General features: G+C 40.5%; 1 protein-coding gene across 1 annotated transcript in view; it reads right to left on the bottom strand.

Annotated features, from left to right (window-relative positions):
* Positions 1–3,359: 3,359 nt before the first annotated feature.
* The window catches only part of DCAF7 (DDB1 and CUL4 associated factor 7), a 35,253-nt gene continuing 12,119 nt past the window's right edge, over positions 3,360–26,493 (bottom strand). Inside the window, exons 3-7 of the mRNA XM_070729167.1 lie at positions 19,989–20,100; positions 17,291–17,409; positions 16,679–16,888; positions 13,179–13,296; positions 3,360–5,692 (exon numbers count right to left, since the gene is read on the bottom strand). Of these exons, the coding sequence (XP_070585268.1) occupies positions 5,520–5,692; positions 13,179–13,296; positions 16,679–16,888; positions 17,291–17,409; positions 19,989–20,100 (732 nt within the window). The 3' untranslated portion in view covers positions 3,360–5,519. The remainder of the gene's footprint in view (positions 5,693–13,178; positions 13,297–16,678; positions 16,889–17,290; positions 17,410–19,988; positions 20,101–26,493) is intronic.

Raw genomic sequence — 26,493 nt, 5'->3', positions numbered from 1 at the left:
ACTCTCAAAAAAGAGGCGGGGCTAGCGAAACTTACAGCTGCCAATTATTGTAGTTTAGCAGAAGCGAGAGAGGGGTCGTTATGTCAATCGTGGCGTTAGTAATCCGGAGTTGCGAGAATCTTTTATCGGAGGAATGTCTATGGAGATTCTCGGTCACTTTGGGAATGACTTTCCAATGGTATGGGAGTATGGGCGGATTTCCAGAAAACTTGCAGCCCATAGGAATCTATCCTTCCATTCCTCCTCACCGTCCAGTCACAACCAATGAAGCTTCTTGGATGAGAAGCAAAAGAACCATCAGTCCAGTTGCTTTTGAAAAAGCACCTTTGAGAGTTCCCAGAGGACCTTATGAATGAACATTTAAATTAGTTCTAGAATGCAAACTTAATGGACTGGAATTCTGATCCCGATGACTGCCATGTTATTTTGACAATACGCTTGTTAGTGCTTTCTGGGACCTCGTTCGACTTCATTATCTAGTTTGTATTTTGGGGGTTCCTTTATATTTTGTCCAAATCTGACCTAGATATCTTTTATGGATTATAACTTTGCAGATAATTTTGGCCAAAATCTGGGCTTTTTTTAAAAGCCAGGGTGTAAAATGTAAGATCTCGCCCGATATTCGATATACAGTATAGACTATTAATTATTGACATTGATGTTTCTTATCAGTTTCTTTGTATATATATTTACTCTGCCTTTGTTTTATAAATAACTCAAAAAATAGCGAACATACTTGACACTTATTCCTATTTTCCACACAGCAATTTTAAGATTACTTTGGCTAAGAGAAAGTAATTGGTCCAAAGTCACCCAGCTAATTTTTTCATGCTTGTTGCAGGACTAGAATTCAGTCTCTTTGCTTTCTACTTGGTGCCTTAACCAAGTGCTAGATTGATCCAAGATTATTTTTATATGCAGTATTAATCTAATGTTACTCAAGTTTTGCTTAGTTTTATATATAGCTCATTATTTCTTTTTTCCGTCCTTTATATCTTTACTTTCTTGGTTCTGCTTTCAAATATATTTTAAAATAAAAAACTAAGCTGCAAATCTGAAAAAAAGCAGTAGTCAGACCCAACCTCCATAAACACCCCAAATTTGTTAAGTGCAGGACAGGACAATAGTATTAAAACTGTTTAAGGGACATACACTGCCTGGCAGAACAGCATTTTATAGATGCTGGATCAACTTTTCCTTTAGTATCTACTATCTACTATTTACCACCCTTGACAAAAAAAGCAAAACCAGCAAGGTAGAATCAATTCAATTCAAAATAGGGCTGGAAAGACCTTAGAAGTCTTCTAGTCCAACCCCCTGCTCAAGTAGAAGACCCTGTACCATTTGACTATTCTCTATCACCTTAGTGTAGCTCAAGTTGTAGCATCTAATCCATTTTGGTACTACAGTGATCCCTCTATTATCGCGAGGGTTCCGTTCCAAGACCCCTCGCGATAATCGATTTTTCGCGATGTAGGGTTGCGGAAGTAAAAACACCATCTGCGCATGCGCGCCCTTTTTTTCTATGGCCGCGCATGCGTAGATGGTGGAGTTTGCGTTCCCCGCCGCCCACGCAAAGGGGAAACCCCGATTCGGCTCCTCGCTGCTGCTGCGCTACCGAGCAGATCAGCTGCTGGGCGACCGAAGGAACCTTCCCTGGGTCTTCCCCCTCTTGCTGGCGGGCGGGCGAGCGGCGGGCATCAGCGAGGAGCCGGGGTTTCCCCTTTGTGTGGGCGGCCGGGAAGACCCAGGGAAGGTTCCTTCGGCCGCCCAGCAGCTGATCTGCTCGGCGCAGCAGCAGCGAGCAGACGAAGATCGGGGTTTCCCAGCCGCCCACGCAAAGGGGAAACCCCGGCTCCTCGCTGATGCCCCCGCTCGCCCGCCAGCAAGAGGGGGAGAGAGAGAGAGAGAAGGAAAGAAAGAAAGAGATGAGAGAGGGAGGAAGAGAGTGTGAGAGAGGAAGAAGCAAGATAAAGAGAGAAAGAAAGATGAGAAAGGAAGAGAGTGACGTCATCGGGTGGGAAAAATCGCGATATAGCGTTTCGCAAAGATCGAGATCGTGAAAATCGAGGGATCACTGTATTTTTATTTTTTAGATTTATATCCCACCTTTTCTTTCTTGGATATGCAGAGTCCTCAGAGAGGGGCGGCATACAAATCTAATAAATTATTATTATTATTAAATCCTTCATTACCAATCTATCCTTGTATTCACATTGCAAAAATAACAAATATGCAATGATCACTAAAACATTAGTTATCTTGGAAACTCTTTCCTATCTGCTTCTGTTAATAATAATAATAATAATAATAATAATAATAATAATAATAATAATCGAGCTGCAACGACTCTGGCATAAACCACTGAAAGCTGTCCCATTGGTACTTGGCACGCTGGGTGCAGTGCCAAAGGATCTCAGTGGACATTTGAAAACCATCGGAATTGACAAAATCTCCATCTGTCAATTGCAAAAGGCCGCTTTACTGGGATCGGCAAACATAATTCGCCACTACATCACACAGTCCTAAGTGCTTGGGAAACACCCGACTGGTGATGAAATACTAAATCCAGCATAGTGATCTCGTTTGCTGTGTTGTATTGACATAATAATAATAATAATAATAATAATAATAATAATAATAATAATATTATAATTTATTAGATTTGTATGCTGCCCCTCTCCGAAGACTTCTGTTGGGAGTGGACCTATCCAAATGACTGCAAGATTTATATCGAGATAGTTTTTAACTGAGAGGCTCAATAGGTTGTACAGATGTTTGAAAATCTCAGAACCAGTGACAATCTAAACTATTTAAGGTCACAGAAATTTTTAAAGTTAAATAATTTTCTGTTATTGCCCAATGGGCAGAGGCTCTCTGATATTTTTGTTGTTTATGTCTTTAATACTTTAAAAAACAAAGCAAAAACATTTATGCATGCTAATAAAATTTGGTGCTAATTTTGTGCTCAGTGCTAATAAAATTTGGCCTCTTCTGAAGTTGGATTTCTTGGTAGAGATACAATAACTAATCGAAACTAAATTCTTAAGTGGATTGGTACATCCCTTAATGAATTCATACAAATTGAAACAGGGTTGGTCTCCATCATAACAAGTGCATGCATGTTTTGTTTCAATTATCAATTTCAGTTTGAATCTTAACATGGTACCAGGTTGTCAGGAGTAGTTCTATTTTTAATGTAAAAAAGAAAGCTTTACTAAAACTTCAACGTTTATTTATGCAGCTTTATTCAGTGTAACTGAGGATTTTGGCCTACTTCTGAATAGCTGTATGCTAATGTATAGTGTTTTCTTTCTATACTGTCTTTTCCCCCCCGACAACCAACTTTTCAGCAAATAAAATGATTATATATATTTTAATGTTTTTTTCATTTTATACCATCGTGAATAATTTAGAAATGTTCCATTTTATTAAAACGTAAGAAAGGCAGAATCCACATAAGGAAGTAGGAATGGAACAAACCAAAATATGCAGAGGAAGCAAGATTACAATTTAAAAATTCCAGCATTCTACTTCAAACCCGTTAAAAAACTTTTTAAAATTTGTACAGCATGTCAATACAGTTGAGAATTGGTGTCCTAAATCAAGATAAAATCCATTTCATGTATTTTTTCCATAAAAATCAAAATATTGCAATATTAACCATTGTCTGCCACATAAAGATAAAATTAGTAACAATTTTGCCTAACAATATTGGTTTAGAAAATATTTGCAAAATCTAGGAGTGGAACATAAATCAGTGCTATTGCTCATTGAAAGAACAAGAAGTTTGGAACTTTATACAGTCATGCTACAAATTTCACACCTTTAAGAAATCATCACACTGGGAGTACATAACATGTTACAGTTCATAATTGGTAGTAAAAATGAAAGCCCATATTATTTAATATCCAATACAGTAAGAACATTGTTCCTTGTAAAACAGATATCACAAATCCATATTCATCACTTGACAATCCAACACCGCATGTTAGATCTGCATGTTTTAGCTTCTTTTCTAGATACATCTTATGCCCATGGTCTAAGATATATCTTATGCCCATGGTGTTTAGACCAGTATAGGTATGTATATATCAATTATATTTTCTCTCAGCTGTACTATACTCACACATTAGACAAATAATTAATAGTCTTGTCACAGTTGATCTTACTATATACATGATTGGTGGTTACATCTGAAAAACTCTTCTGATCATACCTCCCTTAAGTTACTGTGGAAAAATGCTGTCTGATATGAAACTATGATCTCTTCTCTAAAATTTAAATAAGTTATTCTCTTGTGAAGGAGGAAGAGTCAATCACAAATGATACACTCGTTTTAGTGTATCGGAGAAGAGCTATCATACATATGCCATCGAAACAACTTGATATGGGAATAAGAAGCCACATATTAATACAGTATACACGAAATGCTTGAACATTTTGTTCTGTAAATTGCACATATCTGATAATTTTTCATGTTTTCAGAAAAAAGCACCATCCCATATAATTCTCAACATTTTAGCATGTGTAAAATAAACTTTGTTGTCTTATGGAAAGATTTTTGTTTGTTTTGCATAATTGTATCACTGCTAAGAAAAGTGATATAAAAACTGCTGTTGAAAGTTTAAAGCAGAACTTCTCAAGAAAATGCTCATCTATTAGAACAGTAAAAACCATTAGTTGCTACGTGTTTCCTACATTTTAGTAAATAATATGTTATAAGGGCCACTTACATGTACAATTTAAAACTAGATGCATTTTTGCAATCAGATACTAAGTATTTATCCAAATACCTAGAATTTATATACCAATTACTTTTGAAGAGTCTTTATTTGTAGAGAAGGGACAATAACATATAGATGATTATCTAATGTAACGTATTAAATTAAAGCTTCAATCTAAGACATTTTTTGCTAGAGCAAAATGTATTCTCCAATAAGTCCTGGAAAGGACAAGTCCTTATTTATAGGCAAAGAACAATTTTAACAAAAGCAGAACTTAGTCGCATAGAAGCCCTTACAAACCGGTAATTATGGTACCTCATAACTGGTATCAAAGAAATTGCCTGGAAATAGGGAGGGAGAGAAAAAAATGTAATATTTAATAAAAAAGTACTGTTATAACGCTATAACAATGAATACCGTTTAGACATCTATAACAAATTATTTCAGGAAGAATGTTAATTGGAATTCAGTGCCATTGCAATAAAAATGCTCAACACAAATGGCCATAATATATACATAACTTTAATTGAACATGTTGATAAAATCTGAGACGATCTAAAACACCAAGGATATCCCTGCATTTTTAAGTCATTGGCATGGAATGGGGAAGGTGAGGGAGAGAGACACGATGGGTAAGAAGTTCATCGTATAAACTTATTAATTCCAGTTGTAAGTCTTCCTGGAAGAAGTTAATAAGAGCTAGTGACACTGTTTCAATGCAGCTTTGTTCCTAACTTTAGAAGACTGAAAGACTACTATCTTGCTTCATTATTTCCCATAGCCTAATTATTTTTACACTCTCAGGATTTCTAGACAGTTGTTATAACAGATAGCTATCCAGTCCGGCTGGGTTGATGCCCACTGAACATTGTTAATTTCTCCTTCTGCTGTGTAAGCCAAGATTGGGTCCTCAATGGCACGAGGCATTTGCTGGATATCCCAAATGAGAGCTTGATGGTCATCCGCTGTCAAAGGTGAAATACAAATTTAGTTAGACTTTCTTTGCAGATAATTTATTTATTCATATATTCCAAAACAGAGAAAAAAAGCCTTGAGAAATTGTAATTGAAATTACTATCAAATATGTGTGACAGTATCTGACTAATCCTGAAAAGTATTTTTGGTTGGTGATTAGATATTTAAATATTTTACTAGATAAAATAATATTAAATTGCTTTGTAACACTTCATTTTTAGAACAGTAAAAAATAGGCATCCTTAGTATGTATCAGCACATTGCATATATGGTATTTTATTGTTGAGAGGTCCTTGATACTCTCTGAGCTTGCTTGTTTTCTTAGACGTTTCATTACCCTACCCATTTCATCAGTACTAAGAAAGACTGCTGTTTGCTGTCAATTTATATTCTGATGGCTTGCCTGTCAGTGTTTGTGGGGGTGGTCTTAAGAGATTTTTGTCAAAAGTTTTTTTATTTTCCCCCCACTTCATATTCATACAAATATCAATCCATATAACTTATAGACATCTCAAAGACATACATGATTACATATTTCTTAACTAGTATCTTTTATATTCACGTCAACACCCCTATCTTGTTAATATGTTATCAGTCTGTATTCATGTTTCTCTTTCTCACTCCCCACCTACTCTTAGAGATTTTTGTTTGTGCTGTTTACTTTTGGCTTCTTTGGCAGTTTCTTGATTGCGATATTGTTTACTTGATTGTTGGTCTGCTCTTAACCTTGAAGTTAATCTACACTGATCTGGGTGCTGATTGCTGGTGGAGAAGTGCTTGGGTCTTTTTGTTCCTTTTTTGCCTAGTCTATAAATGTGGTGAATCTCTATCTGTCGATTGATGGCTGATTTGTTGGAGTGCCAAGCTTCTAGAAAATTCCTGATGTTATTGGTCTTGGCTTGGTCTAGGATGGTCAAATTTTTCCCAGTTGAAAACTACGGTAAAATCTGTCTTTATGTTGTGAATGTAAAGAATTTTCATCATGTCTTCTGACTGCAAGTGGGTTATCGTGGATGTGTTTTGCCAGTCAATAAACTGCCAAAGAAGCCAACAACAAGCACACCAATTGAAGAATCTCTAAGACCACCCCCACCAACACTGATAGGCAAGTCACTAGAACATAAACTGACAGCAAACTGTACTATTTACTAGCATTGATGATGTTGCCTAATTTGAGCATTGAAATATCTGCAAGAAAATAAGCTCAAAGACCCCCCAAGTTAACCCTTAGCGACAAATATTCTCCTTTATTAGTATATTATTGTTGTTTACAAGGTAGTCCCTCTATTAAGACATTAGCTTGCAGAGAATATATACTGGAGTAAAATGACCTTCGATTGTACCTTGGACATTCTACCCCAAATATGTCAAAATTGATCAATATTTCCTTATTGTTATGAGGAATATTGCATATTGCACAAGTAAGGCTGGTAAAATAATCTATATCAATACTATAGTGGATTATATGAAAGTTCTGAGAGCCAAAGCCACCACTGGAAGTGAAAATCAATATACAGTGGTACCTCAAGATACGAACCCCTCGTCTTACGAACAACTCGTGATACGAACCCGGGGTTCAGAAAAATTTTGCCTCTTCTTACGAACTTTTTTTGAGTTACGAACCGGCGTTCGGAGACTGCTGGGAAGCCGCACGGGGTTCGGGGGGGTGCTGGGAAGCTCCCCAGGCCAGCTGCGACCTTTTAAAACAGCTGCGCGGCTTCCCAGCTGTCTCCGAACGCCGAACGCGGAAGTTCGGCTTTGGCATTCGGCTTCAGGAGACAGCTGGGAAGCCACGCGGCTGTTTTAAAAGGTCGCAGCCGGCCTGGGGGGCTTCCCACCTCCCCCCCAGGCCAGCTGTCACCTTTTAAAACAGCCGCGCCGCTTCCCAGCAGTCGCCGAAAGCCTTTTTTTGCGGGGGTTTTTTTGGTTGCACGGATTAATTGACTACATTGTTTCCTATGGGAAACAATGTTTCGTCTTACGAACCTTTCGTCATACGAACCTCCTCCTTGCACCAATTAAGTTCGTATCATGAGGTATTACTGTATATGGGTACTTTTAAATAATACTCACTATATATGAAATATTGCAAAGTAGAATATAAAATGAATAAATGGTAAAGAACATTCAATGTGTGGCTAAAAGTGTGGTGTTAGTGATGATGGTTGCAGCTGATCTGATGTAAAGGTGGATAAAAGAGATCATAAAAAGGAACTGAACTCCTTTGCTTTAAATTGAGGGGGTTTCTAAAGAAAACTAGAAGGGTAGCATAAAGTGGTAGAATCAGTACTCAGTGCATACTAATAATATCTGCCATCATGAAGGAAATTAGTCTCTATGTTAAGCAGATTAGTAAAAGCAAAAGAAGTAGAATCATTCTGGTTCACAGCAGATGTATATAGGGTATTAAAGGAGAAAAAAAATAAGCATATAATACATACTGTATAAGAACACCCCAAAATAGCTGATAGTGAGGTTTATAAAACCTACAGAAGGAAACTAATCAAGTTATCAGTACTGCTAACAGTAGAAAGAGAAGAACTGGGAGGACTTCTCCCAAAATGATATCACTCTTTTTTAAACTCCTGCCAAATAGTTGATTTCACTGCCAAAGCTGTTTATCAAAGAGATTAGGAAGGACTGAAAAGAGAGTCAAAAAAAGAATACCATTTAATACAACACTTAATTACAGCAAGCAGGATCACTATAGCACAAAATTGGAAGAAAGAAGATCCACCAACAGAAAGAGATATGATCAAAAAATACTTAACTGTGCAGAATATGATACACTAACACAAAAGTTGAAAAACGATAAACAAATACAAGATAAAGACACATGGAAAAACTTTTATAATTGGGTTAACAACCGAAAAAAGAATAGCTGTACATAAGGTTAAAATAAAAAAGAAAAGACAAAATCAATCCAAATATAGATGAACAATATTTTACTTATTTGTTGATAAATTCTTTTTACCTCTATTATTATTATTATTTCTATATATGTACAATTACGCTGATACAAATATCCATGAACTTATAACGAGATATGCTGTAAAGGATACAGCAGGGGAGGGGGGAGGGAAGGGTATACAGTATATGTTGTACTGTCATATAACAGACATCTTACAATTGTACCCACAAATTGACAATACACTGATCTGTTTTTGTGTTTTTAACATGAATATAATTCAATAAAAATTTATTTAAAAAAAAAAAGGAAGGACTGAAAAGATTAGGAAGGACCAAATAAGATCTTTGGACAATTGGACCTATAGGGAAGAGAATTCTCAATAAAGCGCAATCGGGAGGTTGGATCTCTTCTTATATTCTCCCTTCAGCTGTTTGGTTTTCCTAAGCATGCCTGGGTTTTAAAGCTTTATTATATTTTCATTTATGACTAATTGACTGCTTATCTGACTTGTTGCATTTTTACAACTTTTTCTATTCTTTCACTGTTTACTATTGAACGCCAAACTACCGTATATACTCGAGTATAAGCCGACCCGAGTATAAGCCGAGGCACCAGTTTTTGCCACAAAAACCTGGAAAACTTATTGACCCGAGTATAAGCCGAGGTTAGAAAATGCAGTGGCTACTGGTAACTTATAAAAATGGAAACCAATAAAATTACATTAATTGAAACATCAGAAGATCACGTTTTAGAATATTTATTTTAAAGAAAACCAGTAAACTAGCTCTGTAAATTTAAAACAGGATTCCTTCTCATCATCTCATCATTAATTGGATTTACATTATTGTTCTGTTTTTATATATGCTGTGAGCCACCCTGAGTCCTTGGAGAGGGGAGGCATACAGATCCAGTTAATTAATTAATTAATTAAATAAATAAATCTGTATATCCAAACAACGCTTCAGCATTAGCTGCTGTGAGGTTATCAGCATAGAAAACCAGATAGGTAGGTAGGTAGGTAGATGATAGATAGATAGATAGACAGACAGACAGACAGACAGACAGACAGACAGACAGACTAGTGAGACAAGCAAAACTTGCAAAACACAGACAGCTCTTGTGGTTTTGTATCCTAAATATGCAGGTCCTATTAAGAATCAAACTCATTTTAAAAATATGTAAAATGCTTCCCCTCATACTTGTTAATTGAAACTTGCTCTCAAACCCACTTTATAAAAGGCAACTTTTAAAGATCCTGTCTAGCTCTTGCCTTATTAGTTCCTATCCAAGCAAGGACAGCAACTACCACAAAATACCATTTTTTAAACAGTTTAAATCCTTTCAAAGGAGGGGGAGAAGAATCTGACAGCAGGGGGCCTTTTTAATCCAACTAAGGGCAATGCAGAGAGAGCAAGGAATAGTTACTGTAAACCTGTTGACAAATACACACAGGGAGTAAAAAAAAAAAGCCTCCGGGTTTCAGCAAGAGGTAGCTGGCTTTTTTCACGGTGGGGGGGGGGAGAGGGGGCACACACACACACACACACACACACACACACACATGACCTCACCGGCTTTCCATTGCTTTTCCCCCCTCTCGGTTGGAGCACATGGCTGGCTCCTTTGCTTGAGCCAGGGAGAGAAAGCACCAGCCCCACCCCTCCCACAGCTCCTACAGGGTGCGAGAGGGGACAAAAGCTGGTGCCTCCTCGCTCTGGCTAAAGCAATGGCGCCCTCTTGTGGTGACTTTGTCAATGACCCGAGTATAAGCCGAGGTTGTGTTTTTCAGCCCATTTTTTGGGCTGAAAAACTCAGCTTATACTCGAGTATATACGGTACTGTATTTTTCAGAGTATAAGACCTACCAGAGAGTAAAAATGTGGGTGCGTCTTATATGCAGAATGTAGCTTTACCCAGCCGCCCCCATCTGCCTCCCAGCAATTTACATCCTTGCACAAGCCACTGATTATTGTATTTTTCGGTGTATAAGACGCACCTTTTCTTCCCTAAAAGAGACTGATAATTTGGGTGTGTCTTATACTTTCTTTTTGCCATCGACAAAGAAATTAATTTGTTGCGTATGTCCAGGAAAGGAACTGGCCAAATTCTAATTATAAAAATACAAGAGATCATAATAACCAAAAATTTGGGAGTATAGGTGCAAGCATTGTGTCAAACACTGGATATGCATTTTTGCTTTTCACTGGGGCAGTGAGTAGTACAGGATTGTTGGGAAGGAAATGCATTTGTACATTTGTTAATTTAGAAAAGTGTGTGATAAAATGAACAACTTTAAATTATACTATATCTTTGCACAAATATGAAGGTTGATTACTGAATAAGAAAGAATTCTATATTGTAACAGTAATGCTTATACAAGAATAAATGAAATGTGTAGGTTCCTATTCTAGAACCTGCAAATTATTTTTAGTCTTTATATGAATAAATCTTCAATAAGTGTTGCGTTGATGTTGGGGGTATATTAGGGATGTGAACATAGACTTCTGCTATCAATCATGCTTGCAAGTTTGTAAACTGTTTTACATTTTCAATATTTCTGCATATATCATCTAAAAGTTGATTTTATTCTCCACACAGGTCCAAAAACCAGATAAAGAAAACTCAAACAAAGTCCAAAGTTATATATTTATGTGTGGCAAAACTATGTGAATCGGAATTATCAGTCCATTTGAAGCAGAAAGTAGTCTCAGATGTTTCAGTCAATGGATGAAAATAAGCTGGCAGTGTGTGAGGTCATACCTTATTTAAACAACAGAGGTCATACCTTATTTAAACAACAGAATTCTGGGTATATACATCAAAGTCTGATCATTGCAACACAGGTATGTGAAAGTATAACCTGTCTTGAACATTTCTGTAGATGTCTAAACAGTTGTTGATGTTCATTAGGATGGAAAAGATTACAAAGGGTTTGGATTTTACTAGTTTATAGTCAAACAGATTGTGTGCAAATGGAGGCAATTCAATACTACTTAAAGTTCCTGGGACAGACTGACAAACAAAGTCACACCAAGAGCAAAACATATGATATTCTGTGTGTGTGTGTATCTCAAAGAACCCAGGGTAATATATGAGAAACTAAAAGTCTGTCTTCCAACAGTTAATGTCAATATTCATGACATTACCATCAGGAAAACAATGAATAACAATGGTATAACAGATTGGAACTTTAAAAAAAAATCTGCCCTTATTATTTTTTATAATTAATTCAAGGCAGCAAATGTAGCCAATCCTATATTTTCTTCACAACAACCCTATGAGTGAGAATGATTATTGCAAGGACACTGACCTAGGTTTCATGTCTAAGATGGGACTAGAACTCATGGTTTCCTGTTTTTCAGCCTGGTGCCTTAAGTTTGCAAATTGCAAGACTAGTACTCTCCAAAAAGTACATTGTTGACTGCCTTGTGAAAGAACACATAAATAAGTCAGAAGGTTACTAAAAGAATTTAAAGACCATAATAGAACTTTGGTGCCTGAGTGAAAAAATGTTGTTTGATTAAAGAAAAAACACTGCCTTCCAACATAAGAATCTTAACCCATTTGTGAAATATGGTACTGGCAGCAGTATGGTTTGCTATTGTATATGAACAAGGATGGCTTGCCATAATTGATGGAAATATGAGTACTGAATTGTATCATCAAATTTTGTGGAAAAATATCTGTCCATGAATTGAAGCTGAAGGGAATGTGGATCCTGCAGCAAGACTATCCACAGAATGTAAGTTATACGATGAAGAATGATGGTTTAAAAAAGAGGAAAGTTAATATATTAACGTTCAAGTCAAAGTCTGCTCTTAATCCTATAAAACATTGTGGGAAAAACTGAAGCAAGGCAGAGGATGAAGAATTGGTGAGTGCTGAATGAATGTGAGTTGACTATAATAAAAGAAGTTAGGGTAATTTAATTATACCAAGAAAATGAACTTGGCACTGTGGTTAAAATACAATAGTGCAAGCTAACTTTACTCACAGCCAGAACTTCAATCCTGACTGGCTTGAACTGTCTTATCCTTCCAAGGTCGGTAAAATGGGGACCCAGATTGTTGGGAGCAATATGCTGACATTTGTGAATTGCTCAGAAAGTGCTATAAAGCATTATAGAGTAGTAAATAAGTCTTGGTGTAGCAAATGCTATTGCTGTTTTCAAAAACAGTACTTCAACAAAGAGTGATAAGTCAAGGCAAAGGTGAAAACCAAGAAAACTGTGGTTGAATAGAGTTAATAACTTACAAAAACCAGAGTTGATTTAAGAAAAGAAATCTACAATAAAAGTTATGTATGTGGAGGAAGCAAAGAGTTTTGCCAAAACAATTTTGCTGATGCCAATGAAATGGCATCAACAAAATTATACTTAGATATATTTCCTTTCTGTCTTTTCTCATGCCTTTGATTTCTTTTGGTGTATTATTTATTAGCCTTCAAATGATATACAAAAATGTAAATACTGCAATCCTATGTTCACATATTTGAAAATGATAGTAAATTCCAAATACTTCTTAAACGCCCAAACGAGGGGAGGAATACAAATAATCCATCTTTACCTGCTGTACAGATATGGCAAGAAGAATGTGGAGCCCAAGCAATACCATTTACACATGCTCGATGATTGTTCAGCCTAGCAACTGGTGTACAAGGAACTCTGACATCTAGAATCACCACCTTAGAGGGGAAAATAACTCTAAACATTAATTCTAAATAAATTATTTTAGATTTTATTTTTATCCTTTCATAACCCAGTCTTTTATGTGTTCAGAGCGCTCACACTGCAAACCAGCTGTCTAGTCAACATATTTATTCCAAGTGATGGAAAAATGCATTTGTTCTAATAAGGAATATAAACATCTCACAATATCTCCTGATTGTAGACACTTTTTGCAAAGAAGTGATGAACATAAAATGTGTAACTACTCATTAATGCAATTCACATATTAGACTGTCAATATAATTTATTTATTTTTAATTGAAAAACTAATATAAGTACAGTGATACCTCGTCTTAAGAATGCCTCTTCATACAAACTTTTCGTGATACAAACCCGGTGTTTAAGATTTGTTTGCCTTGTCTTAAGAACCATTTTTGTCTTACGAATCTGAGCTTGGGTGCATGGGCTCTCTTACTGCCACAGGGATTCCCCTGCCTTGTAACTGCCACCGCTGGGATTTCCCATTTGCTTGCCACCCCCGCTGGGATTCCCCGCCTCCGGACTGCCAACATCGACTGTTGCCAGCCGAAGCGTCTTGGATTTTCCCTTTGCTTCCCAGCGGCTGGGCGAGATGCCCCCCTTCCTCCTCCTCCTCCTCCCTGTTGAAGTTGAAGTATCTCTAGTGAAAGTGGCATTTTCATACCATATAGCATTGACCCAGTGGCAGAGAACTGGAGGAAAATTATGGCTATGTTCCGAGCACCCATTTTTCCCAAGGTCGACTGCCGCAGAATATAGGAAGCCTTTTTTAATGGAAGAAGCAGCGTGTTTTGTTTGTGCAATCAAACTCGAGAATGAAAGGCGGCACTGAGGTTGAGCGGCTTTTGCAGCCGAGCGGTCCGACATTCACAATTGTGAGGGAAGGCATTTTAAAAAACGGAGTCACTGAAATCAGTGTGTGCATGTTTGTGTGTCCCTCTCCGGCTAGCCGAAAGCTAAGAAACCGCTTAGGGAGGGGTGGAAAGGTGACAGCGAGGGTGGCCAGGACTCTCAGCCCAATTGGGTCTCTCGTCAAGGACTGAGTCCCGTTTTCCCTCAGGACGCCTCTCATTACCACGGGGGCAGGCAACACACACACACACACACACACACTGTTCCCTCGATTTTCGCGGGGGAAGTAGAGATGCGGAAGTAAACACACTATTTTTGGCTATGAACAGTATCACAAGCCTTCCCTTAATACTTTAAACCCCTAAATTGCAATTTCTCATTCCCTTAGCAACCATTTAGATTATTACTCACTATGTTTATTTATTAAAGTTTATTAAAAATTTTTTTTATTAAAGGCAGTTGAAAGTTTGGTGATGACATATGACATCATCAGGTGGGAAAAACCATGGTATAGGGAAAAAACCCGTGAAGTATTTTTTAATTAATATTGTTGAAAAACCGTGGTATAGACTTTTTGCGAAATTCGAACCCGCGAAAATCAAGGGAAAAGGTTGCAGGTTCAAGTCCCAGTGGGTATGGCTAGCTGATGAGGCCAAAATAAGGCCGAAATAGATCTATCCTAGTCTCCCTTAATTTTCAAATTCAGCAAAAAAAACATGTGACATATATATAGATATAGATAGATAGATAGATAGATGGATGGATGGATGGATGGATAGCCCCCACCTGGGTTTTCTGAGGGCCAGTCCATTGCCAGTCCAGCGCACCCCGAAAAAACACTCAGTCGGGGGGGGGGGGGCAACAGCTTTGGGAAAGACAGGGAGGCCTCCCATCATCCACATCTCTCGAGGGAAACACAAGGCTGCGAAGCTGCGTGAGGCAGGGATGGGAGGCAACGTCTTAGGAGAAGGTTGAAACGAGGGGGAAGAAAGAAACCTGCATTTGCCTGCCCCTCAGCCGCTCTCTCGTCCTTGGGCAAAGCCAGCCCAACGCATCCCGAAAATACGCTCCTTCGGGGTGGGAGGGCAACAGCTCCAGGAAAGACGGGAATGCCCTCCCCCCAGCCCAATCTCAGGGCTCTTGAGGAGAGGCGCTGCCCCAGCCTGGAGAAAAAGGCGGTGGTGGCGCCTCTGAGGACAAATTTGGCGGCGGGGCATAAGGAGGGGGGGGGGGGCTGGTTTGGCTCTCGATCTCCTCCCTGTCCCACCTGAGCCTGAGGCAGACTTGGAAGAGTAGGTGGCCAAGACGAAGCACAAGAACCAGGCAGCTTCGGATGTCATTGCAAAGGAGAAACAGTCAGCCTCACTCTCTCTCTCACACACACACACTCCCCCTTCTCTCTTTCTCCCCATTTCTTTCCCCCCACCTCTCTCTTGCCCTCCTTCTGTGTGTGTATGACTCTCTCTCCCTCCCTCCTCCCTGTCCTGTCCTCTGTCTCTCTCTCTTTCCTTTTCTCCCACTCCCTCTCTCCCTCTTTCCTTTCTCCCTTTCTCTTTTCCCCCCCTCCCTCTCTCCCCACTCCCTCAGTTTTGGCCCTCTCCGCCCGCCCCTATGCTAATGAGAGGCCTCCTTGGGGGGAAAATGGGATTCAGTCCTTGATGAGAGACCCAATTGGACTGAGAGTCCCGGCCGCCCTCGTTGTCTCCTTTCCACCCCTCCCCAAATGGTTTCTTAGCTTTCGGCTAGCCGAAGAGGGACCCCCCCCCCCCCCGATTCCATTTTTTAAAATGCCTTCCTTCGCAATCGTGAACATCAGACCGCTCGGCTCCGAAAGCCACTCAGACTCAGCACCGCCTTTCATTCTCGAGTTTGATTGCACAAATGAGACGCACTGCTTCTTCCATTAAAAAAAGGCTTCCTATATTCTGCAGCAGTCGACCTTGGGAAAAATGGGTGCTCAGAACATAGCCATGATTTTCCTCCAGTTTTCTGCTACTCCACCCCCCCCGCCCCCCCTGAACAAGGATCAGAATGCCGGTGGTAATAAGGCAAAATGGGGGAGTTTTGGGATTGCATGCATTATTTGCTTTTACATTGATTCCTATGGGAAACATTGCTTCTTCTTACGAACTTTTCTACTTATGAACCTGGTCATGGAACGAATTAAGTTCATAAGATGAGGTACCACTGTAATTCATTATTTCTAAAAATAGGTTCTGCTTATAGAAATATTCCAGCAACCGAACACAGGTTAGCTCATCTCACTAAATCACTATAAGGATTTCTAATTATTAATTTCCATATACTATGCTGGTATCTTCTAATTAACATATTAATCTACCTGATTGTTTTGCTTCATGGAAATATAGGCTAGTAAGAAAAAAATCAGTAACCCATGTAGCAAAAACTGTGGCCCATTGCTTTCCCCTTTTTGGAAAGCAGAATTTACCCTACTCATTATATATTCAGAAACAAAGTGTACTAGGCGTTCTCACATAAGTATCTCACCTCCATACCATCCATTGCCATTGTTGCAAGGTAGTTAGGATCTTGTTTATTCCAGCAAAGGCGAAGCAAAGGATGGTGCTGAGGATCCTCATAGATAATAGTGCTATGTTCCAAGTGCCTGAGGTCAAACATCCTCACTGAGCCATCAGCACCAACAGAAGCAAACATGTCTCTCCCACCTCCTGCACGGCTGAATGCAATATCATAAACCTGTTCAGATACCAACAGCAGAAGATGATAAAATAGGATGCTTCATATACTAAAGAATCCTGTCCCACTTTAGTTTTTCATGCAAAGGCAGGAGTAAAGAAGGTATGTCCAACAAAATGATTTGCTTTAGCCTAAAAAAGGACAATGCTTACCACAAAATAGGGCTTTAGGCATAATACTCTCTCCTTCTGAGCATAATGTTTCTTTTGCAAAATATTTTACTTTGTTGTACTGATTCCCCATTATCAATGAATTACTAAAAGGAAAATAAACGCATTACTAATAGCAGCAACACAACCCACCTTGGTTCCTAGATGATTATTTCCAATGTATAGGTTGTATTTTTTTTAAAAATTAGTAACTGCACATATTTACAGAAAAAGAAAAATAATACACCATCACCTCTTTGTCATGGGCAATCAACTGAGTCTTGACATGGCCAGACACTAAATTCACTCTTCCCAAGACCTGACCAGTTTCCAAACCCCAAATAGTACAAGTTGTGTCAATGCTAGAAGTACCTGGCATAGTTTGAGAGGAAAGGGAAAAAAAACATACATTAAAACTATTTTTTCTTAAAAGCAATTTAAATATGGGTCATTGCATAAAATTTCTAAACCTAAACCTCAAGAAAGTAAATTTCTATATCCTTAATTTACAGGAAAAAAACCTCAATGGAACTGTTAACTCTTGTAAAATAGTACTGTAATCCTTCGATCCTCTATGGCAGAAAAAATGTTTAAATCAAACTCAGTTTTTTTTAAACTGTATTTTTCTATACTGTGATTAATCAATATTCTATTTATTACTATGGGGCTATGGCTGACTATGAAAATATTTGACCTGAAGTAATATGCATTAATAAAAGTAAATTTAATAAACAATAATCTATAACAGAATAAAATTACATATATTCATTTTATGCATCAATGCAATTCACTAGTATAAACTTCAATTTTAAAGTGAGAATTCAAATAAAATGGGAGAAAAAGTATAAAACCAATAAGGTCCTAGCTCCTTAGCTATTAAAGGAACTCATTATGCAATTATAAAAGCAGACCAAAATCACAAATCATTTTTCTGCTTAATATCTAACTAAAAAAGCTGATACTTAATTATTTTGCAATATTGTTTTATTTTATGGTGGAGAAAAAAATCTGATAATATTTTATTTTGACTGACTAGAATTGCCAAAAGAAAAGAGTGGTTAAAATAAAATTATTCAGTTTTCAGGTCTTTTTATTGGATAATGTAATTTTTTTAAAGTCTGATCATAAAAGATACAGGTATCTGCACAGGACAGCTACATGTCATTTTAACCAATCTGTCATAACTAAGCCAAGTACATAAAGGTCAGTGATGGTGCACCTATGGCACCCGTGCCACATGCTAAGCATTGCCCTATGTCAGCTCCAGTGCGCATGAGTGCGCTGGTCAGCTGATTTTCAGCCTTGGGGAAGGCCGTTTCGCCCTCCAGAGGCTTCAGGGAAGCTTTCCTGAAGCCCCTAGACTGCAAAAACCAGCACAATGGGCAAACTGGAAGTCCATTTTTTTAAACTTCCAGTTTGTCTGTTGGGCTGATTTTTTTCACTCACAGGTTTCCATGACTCCTGTGCATATGCACAGGAGTTGTGCACATGCGCAGAGAGCAGTATGGGGAAGGGCACATGCATGGGGGGAGGAATGGGTGTGGGCACGTGCACACACGCAAGTGTGCGCACAGACACCCTTTTGGCATGCGGAACAAAAATGTTTCAATATCACTGATATAGGTAGTCCTTTACTTTTCGTTCAGTGACCATTTGCAATCAGGATAGCATTGAACAAAAGGACATACAACACTTCCTGAAGTTCTGACTACTGCAAAATCTTAAAATCTACAATACAGTTATGTGACAAAAATTCAGATACTTGACAGTATGCTCTTATGACCATGGCAGTGCTGCAAATTCCTATTGTCATGTGCTGAGAGGTCTCAGCTGGCTAAGCCCACCCATCTGAAGGCCTCCCATCCATCCTCTACTCCTGGAAATCTTAGGCCTTTTCCTTGCCGAACTGCGTAAGTCCACTTACCTTCCTTTTCCATGCAGGTACTGACAAGCGCCTCCAGCTGATATGAAACACAGCTATTGTAAAAAGCTAGCCAATGTGATTTTTCCGAAGATAGAAAGAAACTTAGAACATTACAATGACTGTCAATCATTTCACAATTAACTGAGGCTCTTTCTATGTCCGGGAACATCATAATATAACATCATCCCTTGCGATGTTTCTGAAAGGCTAGAAAAATCTTCAAAAGACTGATGCACATGTGACATTTCCAAAGGTAAAAAGAATCTCAAACATTAGCTAGATTTCTATAGTACCTGCACTTTGATTTAGCTGAGCACCCTTGTCAGTAGCTGCACAGAAAGGGAAAGTAATAGACTAGCAAGTTTGGGCTGGGAGCATGCCCAAGACTTCTGGGGAAGGTGGAGTGGTGGTGGTGTCCATATATTGATGGGCCTAGTTGTTCAAAGTGGAAATGGTGAGAGGTAGAATTGAGATCATTCTAATGGATGCCTCACTTATGATAATTTACAATCCAAATTCTAGGATCAATTGTAATTATAAGTTGAAGACTATCTATAGTAAACCTCTCCAGTATTGGTCCTGGTTAAGAACAATCTTTTTATTTAATGAAATTTTTATTATTGAACAAAAAAATCATAATGTCCAGAGGAAGCTGTTCCAATCTGGCTTAATTCTGTGGTAAATCTTACACTGTTAACTTTTAGGATCTTCTCTGGCCTTAATTCCAAATCTGTTGGCATCTTTTTTTTTGAATTTTGCAAACAGATGAAAATAAAACTAGTCAGAGGTACAAAAAGTAAATCTCTTTCTCACTTAAATCCATGATATATCTCTACCCATTTGCAACTAACCAATGCATACAATATGTTAAAGGCCACAGGCCACCAAAGATTGTGTACTATCTAGACTTTGGCTAGTTTTTGAGATATCTGTCAAAAGATTTCTTACCTAAATTTATAAATAGAACTTTTAGTTGTTTTAATCATGTTACCATCATCATTATGCTACATTAGTATTTGGACCTTACCTAACAGATAAGGATCCACTTCATTCCAATCAAAGGAGGTCAGTGGAGCACAAAAATCAGAATTCTTATTGTTGTTCAGCAGACATTCTAGCCTGGTTTCTGTTTCACCCACCTGAACAAAAAGTATCAACAAATACTTGTCAGTTAAATTAAGTTAATTTACATACCAGTGTTTTAAAAACATATGGATTTAGAAAAATTGCCTGGTTTTGTTCTTCAAAGTCTCATGCTTTTCCATAACTCTGCATGCATTTCATTGCATCCAGAGAGCAACAGCAGAGACAATGCAGTGAAATTAGAAAAATTAGAATATTGTGCAAATGTTCGTTTATTTCAATAATGTAACTTAAAAAGTGAAACTTAATAAATTAGAGATACTCATAACATGCAAAGCAAGATGGTTCAAGCGTGATTTGTCATAATTGTGATGATTATGGGATATAGCTCATGAAAACCCCAAATCCCCCATCTCAGAAAATTAGAATACAGTGGAACCTCGACATACGAGCAGCTCTACTTACGAGCTACTCGAGATACGAGCTGGGAGAGGAGAGAAATTTTTGCTCGACTCCCGAGCTCAAATCCGGGATACGAGCCGAGAAGAGCCGGGCTGGCTTGCTTTGCTTCCTTCCCGAGCTGATGCAGAGCCGAATAAAGCGTCACGCCCCCCTGACGCTTTCGGCGGCTTCCGAAGCGACGCTGGGCTCTTTTGCCGCCAAAAGCGTCAGGGGGGGCGTGACGCTTTGTTCGAGTGGCTCACTCCGGAAAGGAAGGAAAGTAAACCAGCCCGGCTCTTCTCGGCTCCTATCCCGGCAGTTGGTGAGTGGAGAGGCGGTCGCCTCCCCTGCTGCCCCACTCTGGGGGTCCTTGGCTTCTGCTGGGGGGGTCCGCGCACATCGAAGAGGCACCTCTCGCCTTCTGCCGCTGGCTGCCCGCCGTGCCGCTTTCCTTCTTCCCATCGCGCCTTCCAAAGCAGCGCTGGGCGAAAGAGAGCGGGCGGCCAGCGGCAGAAGGCGAGAGATGCCTCTTCGTGCGCTCGATCTCGGGGGTTGGGGGCGAGCTTGCCACCAGGCTCGGCTGGGGGGGCCTTGGCTTCTGCTAGGGGCGGGCGCGGCGGCTGGGTCCGGCTCCCGCCGCTGACGCGCCCCTCTGATGGCGTTCGGCAGCTTCCAAAGCACAGGGAAGCCGCCCCCGCCCCCGCTCGGCCGGGCGGCATTGCTGGCGTTCCAGGCGAGCCGCCCGGCATAAGCAGCGGTTTCGTGGGTGCTGGCAAGACCCCAGGTCGGCTGCAGTCTTTTAAAACAGCCCCGCCGCTTCTCCGCTGACTCCTGAAGCCAAAAGCCAAAGGCGAACTTCTGCGCTTCAGGAGTCAGCTGAGAAGCGGCGGGGCTGTTTTAAAAGACTGCAGCCGACCTGGGGGACTTGCCAGCACCCACCCCCCACCCCTCAACTCGGAACCGCGGCGGCGGAGGAAGGCGAATGCAGCTTGGAAGCTGGGAGGGGGGCGGAAGAGCTAAGTGGCCAAAGACGTTCCGCCCCCCTCCCAGCTTCCAAGCGGCGAAGTAACGTGAAGGATTGGAAAGCTGAAAACGCCCGGTTTCAGCTTTCCAATCCTTCACGTTACTTCACCGCTAAATCGTGTGGCACCGAACATGCTTTGGGGGTTTAGCTGGGGAGGAGAAGTAGCACCTTCCAAACCCCCAAAGCATGTTCGCTGCCACACGATTTAGCCAGGAAAGGAGCGAAGGAACGTGGAGGATTGGGGAGCTGAAAACGCCCGGTTTCAGCTTTCCAATCCTTCACGTTACTTCGCCGCTAAATCGTGTGGCAGCGAACATGCTTTGGGGGTTTGGAAGGTGCTACTTCTCCTCCCCAGCTAAACCCCCAAAGCATGTTCGGTGCCACACGATTTAGCGGCGAAGTAACGTGAAGGATTGGAAAGCTGAAACCAGGCGTTTTCAGCTCCCCAATCCTCCACGTTCCTTCGCTCCTTTCCTGGCTAAATCGTGTGGCAGCGAACATGCTTTGGGGGTTTAGCTGGGGAGGAGAAGTAGCACCTTCCAAACCCCCAAAGCATGTTCGCTGCCACACGATTTAGCCAGGAAAGGAGCGAAGGAATGTGGAGGATTGGAAAGCTGAAAACGCCTGGTTTCAGCTTTCCAATCCTTCACGTTACTTCGCCGCTAAATCGTGTGGCACCGAACATGCTTTGGGGGTTTGGAAGGTGCTACTTCTCCTCCCCAGCTAAACCCCCAAAGCATGTTCGGTGCCACACGATTTAGCGGCGAAGTAACGTGAAGGGTTGGAAAGCTGAAACCAGGCGTTTTCAGCTCCCCAATCCTCCACGTCCCTTCGCTCCTTTCCTGGCTAAATCGTGTGGCAGCGAACATGCTTTGGGGGTTTAGCTGGGGAGGAGAAGTAGCACCTTCCAAACCCCCAAAGCATGTTCGCTGCCACACGATTTAGCCAGGAAAGGAGCGAAGGAACGTGGAGGATTGGGGAGCTGAAAACGCCTGATTTCAGCTTTCCAATCCTTCACATTACTTCGCCGCTAAATCGTGTGGCAGCGAACATGCTTTGGGGGTTTGGAAGGTGCTACTTCTCCTCCCCAGCTAAACCCCCAAAGCATGTTCGCTGCCACACGATTTAGCCAGGAAAGGAGCGAAGGAACGTGGAGGATTGGGGAGCTGAAAACGCCTGGTTTCAGCTTTCCAATCCTTCACGTTACTTCGCCGCTTGGAAGCTGGGAGGGGGACGGAAGAGCTAAGTGGCCAAAGACGTTCCGCCCCCCTCCCAGCTTCCAAGTGGCGAAGTAACGTGAAGGATTGGAAAGCTGAAACCAGGCGTTTTCAGTTCCCCAATCCTCCACGTTCCTTCGCTCCTTTCCTGGCTAAATCGTGTGGCAGCGAACATGCTTTGGGGGTTTGGAAGGTGCTACTTCTCCTCCCCAGCTAAACCCCCAAAGCATGTTCAGTGCCACACGATTTAGCGGCGAAGTAACGTGAAGGATTGGAAAGCTGAAACCGGGCGTTTTCAGCTCCCCAATCCTCCACGTTCCTTCGCTCCTTTCCTGGCTAAATCGTGCAGCAGCGAACATGCTTTGGGGGTTTGGAAGGTGCTACTTCTCCTCCCCAGCTAAACCCCCAAAGCATGTTCGCTGTCACACACGAGCGATCCGGGAGTCCAGGAGGGGGAGAGAAAGAGAAAGAGAGAGGGGGGAGAGAGAGAAAGAGAGGGATAGAAAGAGAGAGAGAGAGTGAGAGAGATGCTCAGTGAGCCTTTCTTTGAAGTTGCCTTTCTTTCTTTCTTTCTCTTTTTCTTTCTCTCTTTTACCTTCCCTTCCTCTATTTATTCTTTTCTTTCTCCTTCCCACCTTCTACCCTCCCTCCCTCCCTTCACTCATTCCTCTCTTACTCTCCCCTTTCATACGTTTCCTTGCTTCCTTCCTCTGTTCCTGTCCTTCCCCCTTTCTTTCTTTCTTCCTTTCTTCCTTTCTTGCTCTTTTTCTTTCTCTCTTTTACCTTCCCTTCCTCTATTTCTTCTTTTCTTTCTCCTTCCCACCTTCTCCCCTCCCTCCCTCCCTTCACTCATTCCTCTCTTACTCTCCCCTTTCATAAGTTTCCTTGCTTCCTGCCTCTGTTCCTGTCCCTTCCCCCTTTCTTTCTTCCTTTCTTGCTCTTTTTCTTTCTCTCTTTTACCTTCCCTTCCTCTATTTCTTCTTTTCTTTCTCCTTCCCACCTTCTCCCCTCCCTCCCTCCCTTCACTCATTCCTCTCTTACTCTCCCCTTTCATAAGTTTCCTTGCTTCCTTCCTCTGTTCCTGTCCTTCCCCCTTTCTTTCTTTCTTCCTTTCTTCCTTTCTTGCTCTTTTTCTTTCTCTCTTTTACCTTCCCTTCCTCTATTTCTTCTTTTCTTTCTCCTTCCCACCTTCTCCCCTCCCTCCCTCCCTTCACTCATTCCTCTCTTACTCTCCCCTTTCATAAGTTTCCTTGCTTCCTGCCTCTGTTCCTGTCCCTTCCCCCTTTCTTTCTTCCTTTCTTGCTCTTTTTCTTTCTCTCTTTTACCTTCCCTTCCTCTATTTCTTCTTTTCTTTCTCCTTCCCACCTTCTCCCCTCCCTCCCTCCCTTCACTCATTCCTCTCTTACTCTCCCCTTTCATAAGTTTCCTTGCTTCCTGCCTCTGTTCCTGTCCCTTCCCCCTTTCTTTCTTTCTTTCTTGCTCTTTTTCTTTCTCTCTTTTACCTTCCCTTCCTCTATTTCTTCTTTTCTTTCTCCTTCCCACCTTCTTCCCTCCCTCCCTCCCTTCACTCATTCCTCTCTTACTCTCCCCTTTCATAAGTTTCCTTGCTTCCTTCCTCTGTTCCTGTCCTTCCCCCTTTCATTCTTTCTTGCTCTTTTTCTTTCTCTTTTTTACCTTCCCTTCCTCTATTTCTTCTTTTCTTTCTCCTTCCCACCTTCTTCCCTCCCTCCCTCCCTTCACTCATTCCTCTCTTACTCTCCCCTTTCATAAGTTTCCTTGCTTCCTTCCTCTGTTCCTGTCCCTTCCCCCTTTCTTTCTTTCTTTCTTGCTCTTTTTCTTTCTCTTTTTTACCTTCCCTTCCTCTATTTCTTCTTTTCTTTCTCCTTCCCACCTTCTTCCATCCCTCCCTCCCTTCACTCATTCCTCTCTTACTCTCCCCTTTCATAAGTTTCCTTGCTTCCTTCCTCTGTTCCTGTCCCTTCCCTCTTTCCTTCCTTCCCACCCTCCGTCCATTCATTCACCCATTCCTCTCTTGATCGCTTAAAGCCGGTCCCTGGTGCAAAAAGGGTTGGGGACCTCTGTCCTACAGGATTGGGTGGCAGAGAAGTTGAACATATGTAAATTTAAAAGTTTAAGAAAGTTTACAAGTTAAGTGAAAGAAACTTCATTATTCATTTATATATACATGTACATTTCTTCATTAAAAACATGTCTTTCTGCATAATTTAGACTAACTTTGTGAGTTTTTTGAGGGCTGGAACCAATTAAAATTATTTACATTAATTCCTATGGGGAAAAGTCGTTCGAGATAAGAGCTGCTCGACTTAAGAGCCCAGGTCCGGAACGAATTAAACTCTTATCTCGAGGTACCACTGTATTACATGAGATCAATAAAAAAAGGATTGTACATAGAACAATATCGGACTTCTGAAAAGTATAAGCCATGCTTATGCACTGCATTGGGGCCCCTTTGCAGCAATTACTGTCTCAATGCATGGACACTATCAGCCTGTGGCATTGCTGAGATGTTATGGAAGACCAGGGTGCTTCAATAGTGGCCTTCAGCTCTTCTGCATTGTTCCGTGTCATGTCTCTTATCTTTCTCTTGGAAATGCCCCATAGATTCTCTATGGGGTTCAGGTCAGGGCGAATTTGCTGGCCAATCAAGGACACGGTCATTGAAGCAGGTTTTGGTGCTTTTGGCAGCGTGGGCAGATGCCAAGTCCTGTTGGAAAATTTAAGTAACCATCCCCATAAAGCTTGTATGCGGATGGAAGCATGGAGCGCTCCAAAAGCTCCCAGTAGACAGCTGCGTTGACCCTGGGCTTAATTAACCACAATGGACCAACACCACAGATGGCTCCCCAAATCAACACAAAATGTGGAAATGTTACACTGGACCTCAAGCTTCTTGCAGTGCGTGCCTCTCCATTCTTCCTCCATATTCTGGATACTTGGTTTCCAAATGAGATGCAAAAGTTTCCACAATCTGTGTTGATTTGCTGCAAAAGAGGCCCAAACAAAGTACTGAATACATATGTATGCTTACATTTTTCAGAAGTCCGATATTTTCTATGTACAATCCTTTTTTAATTTATCGCATGTAATATTCTAATTTTCTGAGATGGGGGATTTGGGGTTTTCATGAGCTGTACCCCATAGTCATCACAATTATGACAAATCACGGCTTAAACTATATTGCCTTGCATGTTATGAGTCTCTCTCTCATATTAAGTTTCACCTTTTAAGTTACATTACTAAAATAAATGAACATTTGCACGATATTCTAATTTTTTGAGTTTCACCTGTATATAATTTTCCCATTGCAATTATTGGATTCTTCATTATATTAAAAAACAGAACTCAGGAGAGGTTTTTAGTTAACTTGGAGGGAATTCCTTATAGCAAATAGAGTCATACTTCTCCTTGAATCCTTAAATATATTTTGAGGGGGCACAGAAAAAAATCCAACTGCATGAATACATTTATTTCTTGTAATTTTAGGTTTAATTAGAGGCATCAGCAGAAGCAACGAATGCAGCAAATGACAAGAGCAGCGTTATGTATTGCACATACAAAATGCACTTGCATAATGGTGCAATGCTGCTTTCATCGATTTGACAAAATGTCAGATCTTCTTGGCTATAACTTAATCTAAATCTGATTTACTTTCTAAATTTTCTTATTCATTTTTAATTAAAATTCATAGTTAGCTCTTGACTTACAACAGTTTATTTAGTGACTTTTCAAAGTTACACCATTAAAAA

This window comes from Erythrolamprus reginae, chromosome Z (assembly GCF_031021105.1).
Source record: "Erythrolamprus reginae isolate rEryReg1 chromosome Z, rEryReg1.hap1, whole genome shotgun sequence".
NCBI lineage: Eukaryota > Metazoa > Chordata > Lepidosauria > Squamata > Dipsadidae > Erythrolamprus > Erythrolamprus reginae.
Note: the sequence above shows the minus strand (reverse complement) of the source record. Positions and strands in the feature narration are given on the sequence as shown.